Source organism: Carlito syrichta, unplaced genomic scaffold (genome assembly GCF_000164805.1).
Source record: "Carlito syrichta isolate Samal-C Ts95f unplaced genomic scaffold, Tarsius_syrichta-2.0.1 Scaffold135656, whole genome shotgun sequence".
NCBI classification, from domain to species: Eukaryota; Metazoa; Chordata; class Mammalia; order Primates; family Tarsiidae; genus Carlito; species Carlito syrichta.
The window spans coordinates 106,959-120,518 of NW_007079752.1; the positions used below are offsets into that span (position 1 = coordinate 106,959).

Sequence of the window (13,560 nt, forward strand, 5' to 3'; positions counted from 1 at the left end):
ATAATGGACTCTTTCAATGGAACTTCTTGTGTATTACAAAATCTTAGTTATATTTCAAGGTGATAGAAAAGTCCAAGCCTCTTAAGAAAGCTCTATATGTCTGTTTATATATTATATATAAACATGTGTCTCTGTGTAAATACGTATATATGTATATAAGTGGCATATATATAGAACTCTTTATATGGTTTATTTACTTTCTATTTTGGTCTACTGTATCATTTTTATAGATTTGTCTATAAGAAAAATATTCATGGTGCGCCTGCAACTGATGGCTTTGGGTTGATACCAAACTCCCAGTCAGTTCTAAGGTTATTTATAGTTTTGAAACTTCCTTAAAAAGTACTTTGGAACATTTCCATAGAAAAGATACCAGCCCTTGAAAAACTCCAATTAAATTTAGGCTGAGCTCAGATTAGATGGCAAAACTCTAGGTATGAAAATATCCACATATAACCATATATTCATATACAAAATGGTCATGTGATGAGTGGTGTGAAAAATTGGTAGTTACATCTTGGAAGTGTTTGGAGGACAAGGTGGAGTCATGCAAATGGTGACAGTCACACAGCAGCAAAGCACATGATATGAATGGTGAGCATATAACAATATCCCACATGGCAATTCTATGTTGGTTCTGCCCACTGTTCTTTTCCTGAAGTTCAACGTTACATATTCAGTGAATGAATTCATTGATGACAGGTGAGATACAAAATAAATTTAAAAATATACAATTATTTAATTACATTCATCCTGAGCTTGCTCGACTATACTTGAATGCCCACTGTATAGAATAAATCCCTTGACTTTTGTTTTTTTTAACATCAACTCTTCTTTCATTTTGATTGCAATACAAAAAGGCATTTCTGTTCCCTTACTTTCTTCAAAAAAGATAAACAGTTGTGGCACCAGAAGTGAATAGATAAGAGACAGGTGAACTATGACTGTTACCTTGTTTTTTCTGTATAATGATCAATTACAGAAGTGTTGGCATGAGAAGGATGTGGAACGTTAGGTAGAACTGCTTGCTGCCGGCTTATACTGAATAAAAAGGATGCTCTTCATCAGTCACCAGTGATGGAGCCAATGTGAAAAGAAAACAGAATGGAAGTTTAGAATATCTCATTTTGTATTCTGGCTAGTTTATTTTATTTTGCAATTTAGCTCTGCATCCTAAAGCTCTTGATAATGGTTAGAAATCAAAAGACGCCTCCTGGCATGGAGAGTGCTGGAAGCCCCTTGGTTCCCCTGCTCTCATGGCTTTTTGCAGTGACTGGTGATACACATTCACTAACCCTTCTTCTCCCCGTCTTTCCTCCTCCCTACCCAGCAAGTGTGAACACACCTTAAATCCCCTGTGTTTGGCACTGGGTCAGATCAAACGCTTACTTGATCTGTGGCCCAGAAGTCACCTTTGAGTTAACACTTCCCATAGCATTGCTTGTTTTGCTCAGCTAAGAATAAAGCAGGTATGACTCAAGGAAGGGAGAAGGGGGGAGCTGGAGAGAACTTTAGGGCTGGGTTCTTGAGCCTTCTGCAACGCATATTAAGAAGGTTTAGTTGTGCTTGCTTTCAAAGCTTTGGAAAGCCGATGTTCTGGACAGTCTCCTCATGGACAGGCTGTCCGCTCGGCCTTCTGGCTTGGAGGACTTGCTCCTCTGGAAGGGATTTCGCAGGCTTGCTGTGTTCCGCTGCCTGTCGAGTTTGTCACTGATGGAGAAGCTCTTCCTGGTGTGTGCATATGGCACGCTTGGCTCCTCTGCTGAGTAACTGTTGGCACGCTCTATCTTGGGAACCGTGATGTTGTTGGACAGGGTTCTGTCTGAGCTATCACCCTCCTGGGAGGGGATTGCGATGGCAGCTCTCCGGCCTTTGGCCTCATTCTCCTCACTGTCAGAGCCGGGGTGACTCAGCTCTGCTTCTCGTTCAGGATGGCAGCAAGATAAGTCCTCCGCTTTGTCTCCAAGACCTCCAGGGAAGGCGGCTCTGTCCGCAATCGCTTGCGGGGCATTGACACACCTTGTGTCGATGCAGTCTGTAATACTTGTGTATTCTGCTGTCTTCACGGGCACTCCAAAGTTGGCGTAATAACTCCTCGAAGGAGAAAACATAAAGCTATGAGATTTCACAATGGGGGCCTCTTCTAGAAGAAAGGGTGTGGTGGCTAGGTAGCGACTGCTTTTGGAACGCTCAATGGTGTGGTACATGGGAGGGTCTGAGTCCCAGGGGTTTTGGCATTCTGGGAGATGGGTATAGTCTGAAGAAAAAGATCTGGTGTCCATGGAGGTGACGTCCTCAAAATCAATGCTCCGGCTTGGAGGCCTGTCTGTGGGTGCAAGAGTTGCATAGGCACTACTTGAAGGGGCTGTGGAAGGTGCTGGAACCGAAAAACTTGGCTCGCCCAGCCCAAGAATGTTCATGGAGTTGTCCAGAGGGTCTATATCACAGTGGAGCTCATCCATGGCAGAGACGTAGATGTCTATACACGATGATGGTCTTCTGGAATCCGGAACAATGGCCAAGGTGTTGGTAGGGGCTGCAGGAGCTTTGGATTCTTTCGCTACAGAGTGGGAACTAGTAGCCCTGTGTAGGCTCAGGGACCTTTCTTTAAAAATACTTTCCAACTTTTCTATACCACCTTTGTCTTTCACATTGACCGAATAGAAAGAATGGCTTCGCATACGGGGCATTAAGGTTGGAGAAGTTGGGGACATGGTCTCCTCACCTGCAGGATCTATACTCTCTTGGAGCTTGAAGGTGTTGCCCTCCTGGCTGTTGAAGCTGCTCTGGCGGACGATGTAGGCTGCATCCGTGCAGTCTGAGGAGGTCCTGGAGCGGATTTTGTTGGATTCAGCCCGCTCCAGACCTGTCAGGCGCTCCAGGGCCGCAGCCATGCGCCCGATGAGGTCTTCCAGCTGTGCTAGCCGGATGTCCACCGTCTGGAGCGAAGCTTTCATGGAGTGCTCTCTCTCGTTGACTTCCTCCAGCCGCATGGACATGTTTTCCACCCTGTGTGAGGAAGAGAGAACTAGAGTCACCCAGGCCGGTTCCTATGCTGGGGGTAAAGAGAGAGCAAAGACTGAGGGGATCAAAGCTGTGGTTGACCTTGATACTTCCAACTCTGTCCTCCCAGAGGGAATCTGAGGGGCTATAGGTAGTCAGAGGGGTTGTGGGGAAGAGAATGGCATTGATACTGTCACTGAGAATCACAGAATCCAAATCTTTTTTTGAGCTGGAAGAGGCTTTAGAGATTATCTAACTCAGTGGTTTTTAGCTGCCAATCCCCTTTCTCTTAATGAAATGGAAGGTACAATCCTGATAAATAAGCACTGAAATGGAGCGGTTCTTATTGAAGTGGACTGGGGCCAAGGTCAACCCTTTTCCTACCCCCGTGGCCTAGCTGTGGCTTGGGGCAGGGGTTTAATGACCTATGTAAGTGTTCTGGTGTTGACTTGTTAGGGTCAACCACAAAAGGAGAATGTTGCATTTTGACGATTTTCACCCAGAATTTTTGCAATAGAATTTTAGACTGTAGCTATTTTTATTGTAGTGTTGTATTGTATTGTAGTGTACATGTAAAATTGTATCCCAGGATGGAAATTGTTTTCATTTTGCAGTTATTCAATTATCTTTGTTGTTATTCATGATGATATTTTCAGAATTTAGTGTCTCCAAAGGAATTAGTTAGTGCCCAGTTACTGAGGCACCCAGGATTGATCTAATTGAGTCCAAGCCTTTCATTAATAAAGGAAAAGCAAAAATCAAGAAATTTAGCCAAGATTACATGAAAGAATTTGTGGCAAACACTGGAGTATCTGTCAATAAGTAAATTCTCCTACTCCTCTCTCCATCTCTCCCTCTTCAGGCAGCTGATCAAATATGGCTTATATTATAGTTATTTCTAGACGTCTTGACCCTTGCCACTGGAAATTCTTAAGGGTATGGTCTGTCTCATATTCTGTTTCCACTTCTGTGTGGCCAGTCCAATAACTGCCAGGAGTCAATAAATGTTCACTGAGTCAGTGATAGTAATGAACTTGATTTCAATTGTCACAGTCTGCCTGGCCATTTATTTACAAAGACAGAGGCCACATATTTAAACTAAAATCGTACGTTATTGTTCACATGCTCAAATTAACTTGGAAAGGACAAACCAAAGCCAAACCACGGTTTGAGATCAAACTGTCACTTTTAAATGCCCAAAGGCAAACCTTTTGGTGAATCTAAATGAGACCCATGCACAACTTTTCTGGAGAGGATTAAAATTATATTTTGCAATCCTTCCAATGTGCAAAGTAGATCACTTGACAGCCGATCCTTACAAGGAGCATACTGCAGGTGGATCATGGTCACCGACTATGCTTTGCCTAGGGCTGGGTGTTTCTAGCTGCCTGGTGGGTGTTTAATGAATCAACACCTCCATTAGGGAGGAATAGACACTTCTAAGGCAGGAGGAGGTGGAATGTAAGAGGCATGTAGATTTCCTCTCTGGGACCTGTAGGGATTTTTTAAAAGCCTCTTCTGCTGGCCAGTGGTGAAGAGGTGTAAGTCCCCTGCCTTGGGGCATTCTTCTGTCTCTCTCAGTGCTTCCTTTCCCCCTCTGCCCATACTACTTTTATCCGTCAGCTTCCCTTCATCCAGCCTAAGACCCTCAACTGCTCTCAAAGGGCTTGCTTCTAAACCATTCTCCTTTGCTCTCCCCTGCTGCCCCATCACCAACTGCGCACATCTCAGGCGCCAGGCACACTGTACCACCACAGCCAGGTGTATTCCCAAAAGACTTGTACATTGAGCTATTCTGTATCTGGCAAACCCAACGTTATTGACTTAGCCCAGCTTATTCAGAAGGAAAATACAACTTTTTCTGCTTTCACTTCATTTTGTCATATAAACATAGCCCAAATAAAAAACTACTCATAACAGATTTGTATGTCTTATAGACTCGCAATTACTTTTTCACCATTTAGCCCATGGAATTTGATTTGGCAGGTATGGAAATTTCATTTTTGCAATGCAATAAGCTTTGTTAAGTGGATCAAATACTTGTTCATGAAAGTCAGGAGGAGGACAGATGATAAGTTTTCATAGCATGAGACATTTTGTTTAACATACTCTGGGTAATGGGTCTCACTATCTTTTTCGTACTGGAAGAGTAATGAAAGGCAAGATAGTCTTATTCCTCCTTCCTTTTTTCTTTCTGGGGCCCAATGTATACAAGGCTGGTATTCAACAGAGATACAGTTGATCTTTTGGCATAATTCCATGTCATCTCCCTGCCAAGGCCTATGCTGTGGTGGCCTCTGTTCCCACATCCCACCCCCTTCAGCTCCAGGATCCACAGAGAAAATGAGCAGGTGAAAGGCAGAGCAGAAGCCCAATGATGGGCAACAAAAGAGTTAGGACCTAAAAAAGCTGGGCACGGTGGCGTGTGCCTATAGTCTCAGCTACTTAAGAGGCTGAGGAAGGATGATCGCTTGAGCCCAGGAGTTCGAAGCTGTAGTGCACAATGATTGTGCCTGAGAATAACCATTGCATTTCAGCCTGGGTGATGGAGGGAAGAGGAAGAAGAAGAGGAAGAAGAGGAAAGGGAAGGGGGAAGAGAAAGGCAAAGAAGAAGGGGAAGAGGAAGAAGAAGAGGAGAAAGAGGAAGAAGAAGGGGAGAGGGAGGAGTTGGGACCTGGTTATCTGGTTGTAGGCAGTAAACTGGACACGGGAGACTGAGGGGCCCCAGGAGGAGAGAGGAGGCACAAGAGGAAAAGGTTCTTCAGGGAAAGACAAAAGGTACCTAGTGGAATTCCCTAGTGGAATTCCCAAGAATGAAGAAGCATGGCCCTAAGCCACGGAGATAGGGAAGGAAACCCTACAGGAACAGGGCTGAAGACCTATTCTTAACTCAATCTTTACCCTCTTATGGGCTCTCTAAGGTGAGTCGAAATGTAAGACTTGACTAAAACTAATAATAGACTATTTTATCCATTTTCTTCCAGAATTCTGAGAGTGTTTAACCATCTAATTGTATGATAATTTAGGCCACGAATCTAATGGATAGGGGCTTACTGTAAAGGTAATAAAAGAATAAGAGGCCCTAGAGTCAAGTTTACATGTTTGTTCCATAACTTTAATCTTCAAAAAAAAAAAAAATTGAAGTGAAAGTGGGCAGAAATCACAGATATAAATAGGCCTGAGGAGCAAACTAGGGATTTGGGGTCATGATTGTAGTCAGTAGGAGCTGACTCTGATCAAATAACTCAGGAGATAAAATGGAGATGTGGATGACAAGAATTTATGAATCAAGAGGAATCTCTGAGGAGATAGATACATAAAATGACTAAGAAAGAAACACAGAGGCACTGTGGAAAGGAAGAGGTTCTAAGGGGGGAACTCTATTTAACTTTGTTTCTTTCGCATTTCCAGACCTTGAGTGACTGTTTCAGAATAACTCAGGAGGTGGTCACCACAGGGATGCAAGGGGGCCTGGAAAGCTGTAAGGTGATCCAAGAGAGGGGCTCCACGGGTTGGTGAAAACCCCAGCTAAGAAGATAATTAGCCTCTTCAGCCAGTACGATGAGGAAAAAAGTACATTCAAAAGAAGATTCTGGTGGTACAGAACATTTTGACTTCCACATGCAATTCCTTAACTCAGGAATTGTTATGCTATTTTATAGAATGTCATTTCTTCTGATAATCTTGAAGTGTGGTTTAAGGAGATGTGGTCAAACAAAAAGGATTGCGGGCAATGTTTAGTCTAAATTTCATAGTTTTCCTGAATATTAGCAGTGGGATGGGTGTAGGGTCAGGGTAAAAGTAATTCTGTATTGTATGAGCTTAATTTCGGGGGGTCTTGTTGGGGAGAAAGAGTACACAGGTTTCCAGTCAAAGACGATGCAGAACAGCTAAAGCTAACTCTGATACCTAATTTGTGAATTATTAAGTCCTTTAGGGTCACTTTGGGTTAAGTATACTTCTCGTTAACTCTGGGAAGAAAAAGGGAAACAAGTTTAAATTTAATGCAATCAAAGATCAGCTTTGGAAAAAAGATATGGTGAGAAGTAGGTGGGGGTCAACTTCTTTTGGTTTACACTGTTTTCTTTTTTAAAAAAATTTTATATATCCTAAGTTATTTCTCTCTGTCATTGTTCTGATAAATTATAAGTGGAATATACTATTAATAGTAATGTTTCTATCACTTCTTGGATCTAAGTGAAATGAAGAAGGGCAAAGCCCATCGGTTTGGGACAGGATGTTAGATTAAAAGATGACACTAGGAATAATGCTAAATCCTAGTTGGCTTAAATAGTTGCCATCAAGGAGAAAATTTAAACCGCACCTTCTTCTGACAAGTGGAGCCTGACAGGTGGGGGGATGGTGAGGATGATCTGATGCTTTAATGAGGAGTCTGAGAATTAAATGCCTATGGGTAGGCAGATCAAGTATGTAGGTAAGGAAGGTAGGGTATCAGACGATCGAGGCAAGGACTTGCTCTGTGGCAGTAGAGAGCATGCCCAGTCCAAAAATACATTCGGAATGAATTTTAACAATAACTGCAAGTCCAGTGAAACAGCCCTCTGTGGGCAAAGGCTACCTATGCATCACCAGTTTTTGAAGTCATCTTTCAGTGGGGTAAAGGAATCAGAAAGAACTCCTAACCATGACCACCAGAAAATGTAGGTAACCCTTAAGAACCAATAGGAAATAAAAACGAAATCCCAGGAAACCAGAGAGAGGAAAAACTTTTCCTGATATGCAAAATTCCTAGATTTGAGAAATTATGTAAATTTGACATAAATTCTAGGCAGCATTATAAAATCGCTTAGTAGTAGGTAATTGAAGAGATGGTATTTTTTTGGTACTTTAAAAAGATAGGGCTAACTAACAGGAGACTACAGGAGATCAATATTAATCTTGACTCTTTTTTGGTAATCAAGACCAATAGGCTGACAAAGAGGCACAATATTTGTGATGAAGCACACTGTGGTTTTAGCAAGGAGGGTGACACACTGGGCCACCTGGGGAAATGTAGATACCTGGCTGGCTGATTAATCAAAGGCGAGATGGTAGAACGATGGGCTGATAATATCATAAAAGGTATTTTTTTTGGAATCGTGCAACGGGCCTCTGTCTTGAATTCCCTGATCTGTGCTTGTCAACTATGTTTGGTGAACTATTTTAAGGAACTATGTAAGTATGGTCATCAAACAAACAATGGCATAAAATGAAAAGGATGAAAAGTAAATATACTAGGTGATAAAAATCAGCATCCAAAAATTCTTGAAGTGCTGAAATAATGAGCCGAAATGAAAAAAAATTAAAGAAAAATTTCACAGTAATGAATGTTGCTTTGATTTTATTTTTATTTGTTTATTTTTTGAGTTGGAGTCTCACTCTGATGCCCGGTTGGAGGGCAGTGGCACGCTCACGGTCACCGCAGCCTCGACCTGCTGGGCTTAGGCAATCCTTCTGCCTCAGCCTTCCAAGTAGGTGGAACTATAGGAGCGTGCCACCACGCCCAGCTAATTTTTCTTGACTTATTGTAGAGATGAGGTCTCGCCAAGTTGCCCAGGCTGATCTCGAACCTGTGGGCTCAGGCAATCCTCTCACCTCGGCCTCCCAAAGTGCTGAGATTATAGGCATGAGCCACCGCACCGGCCTGTTATTTTGATTTTAAGACAAACATTTCTCAAGAAGATGGTTAAGAATATTGAATTAGCTCATGTAAAAAGGCTCTGATTTTAATTCACCACCACATCACTTTGAACCAAAGACTACTTGCCTGCTAAAAATTGTAGTGCAATATTAATAGCACATAAAATAGTAATAATAATAGTAGTAATAATAATAATAGTCATTTATTGAGAGGATAATCTCATGTATATATGTCTCAATAACTTTCAATACTCTATAGTTAGGTGTAAACACTCCATTTTACAGATAGGGACACAGCTTGAGAGGAGCTAAATAAGTTGCTTGAGTTCACACAATGAGTAACTGCAAAATTAGTATTCAAATGTCATTATGCTGTGTTATACACATTACACTGCCCACTATACTGTGTACTTTCCATTATATCATGGAAAGCACTACTTGGTTCTGTATATACATACTAGCCCAGTACATGGTAGGTGCTCAAAAAAAATAAATAAATGAAAGGATTAAATCTAGGCTGTAACTAGGTTTAAAGAGAGATGTTGACAATATAAAGTGTGTACTAGCCGGGCTCGGTGGCTCAGCCTGTAATCCCATGCCTTTGGGAGGCTGAGGTGAGTGAAATGCCAGAGCCCATGGGTTCGAGACCCGCTTGGGCAACTTGGCGAGACCTCATCTCTACAATAAATCAAAAATTAGCCGGGTGTGGTAGCGCGCGCCTGTAGTTCCAGCTACTTGGAAGGCTGGGGCGGAAGGATCGCCGGAGCCCAGCAGGTCGAGGCTGCGGTGGCCAGGAGCGGCCCCTGCGCTCCAGTCTGGGTGACAGAGTGAGACTCCAACTCAAAAAATACATAAATAAATAAAGTGTGTACTGAGGCCAGGCATGGTGGCTCTTGCCTGTAATCCCAACACTTTGGGAGGCTGAGGCAGGAGGATTGCTTGAGCTCAGGAGTTCAAGAGTAGCCTAGACAACATAGAGAGACCTTGTCTCTACAAAAAATTAGAAAAATTAGCTGGGCATGGTGGTGTATGCCTGCAGTCCCAATACTTTGGGTTGCTGAGGCAAGAGGATTGCTTGAGCTCAGGAGTTCAAGAGCAGCCTAGACAACATAGAGAGACCTTGTCTCTACAAAATCTGGGCATGGTGGTATATGCCTATAGTCTCAGCTACTCAGGAAGCTGAGGCAGGAAGATCACTTGAGCCCAAGAGTTTGAGGCTGTGCTGAGCGTGATCATGCCACTACACTCCAGCCTGGGCAACAGAGACCTCTATTATAGATCAACAGACAAACAAACAAATAACCCAACAAATAAATAAGTGCATCCTGAGAAAGTGAGCAGGGTAGTGGACAATCTGCTGGAAAGCAATGATAAGATCTTGGGATATTTAGTTTCGAAAAGACACGACACAGTGGGAGACGGCAGTGATCTTCACATATGCAAAAGATTTTTCTCAGAAAGGAAAGAATTTAGTCTTTTTTTGTATTCATTCCTAAGACTGGTATTGTAGGTAGCTTCTCCTCTTTTCTAGGAGGTGTGCAAATCAAGGCTGATATAACTAGACGGTGTGTTCTTTCAAAGTCGAGTCCCTATATCCCCTCCTTCTACTCAGGTCCTGCTTGTGCTAGTTGCCCAGGACATTATCTGTTAAATCACCCTTGGCCAGGAGGAAACGGCTGCTTTGGGTACAGGCAATCTGTACTCCATGACCTCTAGAACCTTTTCCAAATTTAAGATGCCAAGATTTTACATGCTCCACAGTGAATAATTCTGTACCATCCTTTCCCTTGGGACTTTGAGCTTGCCCATTAGGTTTCATTAGTGGTTCTGAAAGTATGGTCCCCAGACTAGCAGGGTCAGTATCAGCATCAACATCCCCTGGGAGTGTATTAGAAACGCAAAATTTCAGGCCTCACCCCAGACCTCAGACACTTGAGGGGGTAGGGAGGGGGTTATCCAGAATCTGTGCTGTAACAAGCCCTTCAGATAATTTGGAGACCCACTAACATTTGAGAACCATTGCTTAGATGTTTCTGGCCATTCCTGCCTGAATGTACGTGAGACCTCAATGAGACTCCATATTTCCTGAGGACTGAGTCCTGCCTTGTGGGTACTCAGTGTGTGGCGTGTTGTCTGAAACATGGTGAAAGGCCAGTATTCACATATTGAAATAGAGTTGAATCTGGAAAGGACAGTGAACACAGAATTTGGTGGAACAGACTTCAAAAATTGGTTATCTCCAGCTGAGAGTCCAAAAATCTTCAGGGAAAAACCAGTCACTAATGTTGCTTAATGGGTGAAAATTTTGTTATTACAATATAATTATCATTAGTTAGATACTGACTCAAAAGAAGTGGAAGGCATTGGTGACTCAACCAGCTCATTCTATTCTAGAATTGTATTGTTTAAGACGCCTCAGCATCACTGCTGTATTAAAAAAAATGGGAAAGACAAGAATTTTTCAGAATCAAGTTCCTGTGAGGTGTTAATGATCTGAATATTGTATTTAGCTCTTTACATACTATTTTGGTGCAAAAGTGTGATTTAATAAAGATCCATTTCAATCAATAATTATGGAAGTATCTTTGTATTTCTAAGATGATTCATACAAATACAACTTGTATAAATAAACTGTGTTTTAAAGGCAGTGGCAGGGAGAGGAATATGTAGCTCACTGTGTAAGGAAGCTCCTTTCTCAAGTCTTTTGGTAGAGCAGAGTCAGTTCTTATTTTTTTTCAGTCAGGCTCTCTCTCTGTCACCTAGGCTGGAGTGAAGTGGCATGATCATAGATCACTGCAGCTTTGACCTCCTGGGCTTAGGTGATCCTTCCACCTCAGTCTCTCAAATAGCTGAGATTACAGGCATGCGCCACCACGTACAGCTAAGTTTTTGCTTTCTTTGTAGAGACAAGGTCTTGCTATGTTGCCCAGGCTGGTCTCAAACCCCTGGGTTCAAGTGATCCTCCTGCCTTGACTTCCCAAAGTGCTGGGATTACAGGTGTGAGCTACCATGTCTCTGGTGAGGAGCCAGTTCTTAATGTTGACGATTTCAAATCTCTGTACTAGTGTTATCTAGTGTGAAAGTGGAATAATATAATATTCTATATACTATATGGACTGTGCACAGTTGACTTAGGAAAATTCAACGATATGTACCTGTCCAAATGTGTGTCTGTACTTACATACATATATCCTCTCTCTCAAATGTAAAAAGGAAATAGGACAGGTGATTTCACCTGCTCTCCACCCAGAAGGGACATGTCTTAGAAGATGTGTAAGATGGGTAATATGAATCCAATCTTACTTGGTTGATCTCTGTTCTCTCGTGTGCTCCATGGTGCTTCTGCTGTGTTGAGTGCAATTCCAGTGCTGAGAGATGTTATTTTTTTTTTGGTACACTTACAAATGAAAAAATAAGTAAATAAAATGACCCACCAAGAATGAGGCCTGGGTTTAGATTCACCTCTCTGGCACCTGGGCTTGATCATGAGGTCACCTGGTACTCCAGGCCCTCGTTACTCCTGAAGGTCAGTCTAGTGCTTAGGACACAGGGAGGGTGAGGCTACGCTCTGCCTGGATTTCTGGGAATTTTTACCTTGGTCACCCTCTTTGAGGATAAGGCTCTGTAACTACCCAGAGAGAACCAGGGCCTTGGGGAACCAGTCAGTAGTCTTAAAGGATTTGCAGGAATGGGATGAGAGGCTTAGGTGGGGACACTGTAGTTTGTTTCTGTTTCTCTGTAGAAGGAATTGGTGATATGGCCACAATATGTTCACATGTGCTAGTGTCTGAGTTCCTCATTCTAATTCCCCAGAGAGGCAGAGGCTACCTTGCATCTTAACACTTCTTTCTCCCCTCCCTTTTTCCTCCCAGGTCTATGGCTTTTCTGAATTTAAAAAGCATTTCAAAGGCCCACAGACCCATACTTTGGAAATATGTTTGAGCAATGGGTAATGTGTCCACATGTGATAATTTTTTGGGAATCCCATGGCCACATGTCTGTTAATAAACAGCTTTCTCAAGGCCTCAGAATAAGAGAGATCTTCAGATTATCAGTTCCTTCCTTTATGTACCAGAAAATTTCTTTACATCATATCATCATAAAATGCTCTGTTTTGTAGTGACAGATTTATATAAAATCTGTGCATGAATTTAAACTTTATTAATACTGGCTGGGTACCTATGGATACAATCATTCAATGGCATATGTGTTTGTACCTACTTATCTAGACTGCATTCTTTAAAGAGATAAAAGACCAGGGACAAAAAAATGCCATTTATGTAATTTCAACAGAGTCACTAGAGAAGTCTGAAGTGGATAAGCAGACAATGTCAAAAAGACAACAAGCCATTTCATGAAAACTAGAGGTGACTGTCTTGAATCTTGATGTCTGAGTCCTATTGACTAAAATCATCAATATGTTATGCCTTTCTACATTATAGTTATAATTTGCTTCTGCCATCTTTATATCACAAATGCTTAAAATTTAAAGTTACAGTGATGTTTTTAATACTCTGGGTGTTCGTCAGAACAGTGGTTCCCAAATGCTGGGTTTTGAATGTGCCAGCCCTGAATGAAGTTTTTATTTGTCTACAGAAAAATAAGAAAACATAAGTACATTTCCATAAAGCTAGATTTACTAGATTTAAAGGATTATCTTTTCTTTATTTGAAGATTTTTCTTATAGCCCTACTGACTTTACTAACTATTTGGTAAATGAGATCTAAAAATATATATCCACTGGGTAGGAAAATCTGCTTTTATTTCTTTGCTTTCATCTTGTTCTATAAAGGCAAAACAATTCTGTGGAAAAAACCCAATCATTGTTTTAGCTGATTTACATCTCTTGCTGTCATCGATTCAGAGAGTATTGAGCACCCATATAAACCCAGTACTAGGATGGTTCTACTTCTTTGG

General features: G+C 41.9%; 1 protein-coding gene across 1 annotated transcript in view; it reads right to left on the reverse strand.

Annotated features, from left to right (window-relative positions):
- Window positions 1-658: 658 nt before the first annotated feature.
- TRPM3 (transient receptor potential cation channel subfamily M member 3) overlaps window positions 659-13,560 on the reverse strand; it is a gene marked incomplete at its 5' end in the record, with an annotated part of 209,193 nt that continues 196,291 nt past the window's right edge. Inside the window, one exon of the mRNA XM_021708256.1 lies at window positions 659-3,009. Coding sequence (XP_021563931.1) covers window positions 1,557-3,009 — 1,453 coding nt within the window. The remainder of the gene's footprint in view (window positions 3,010-13,560) is intronic.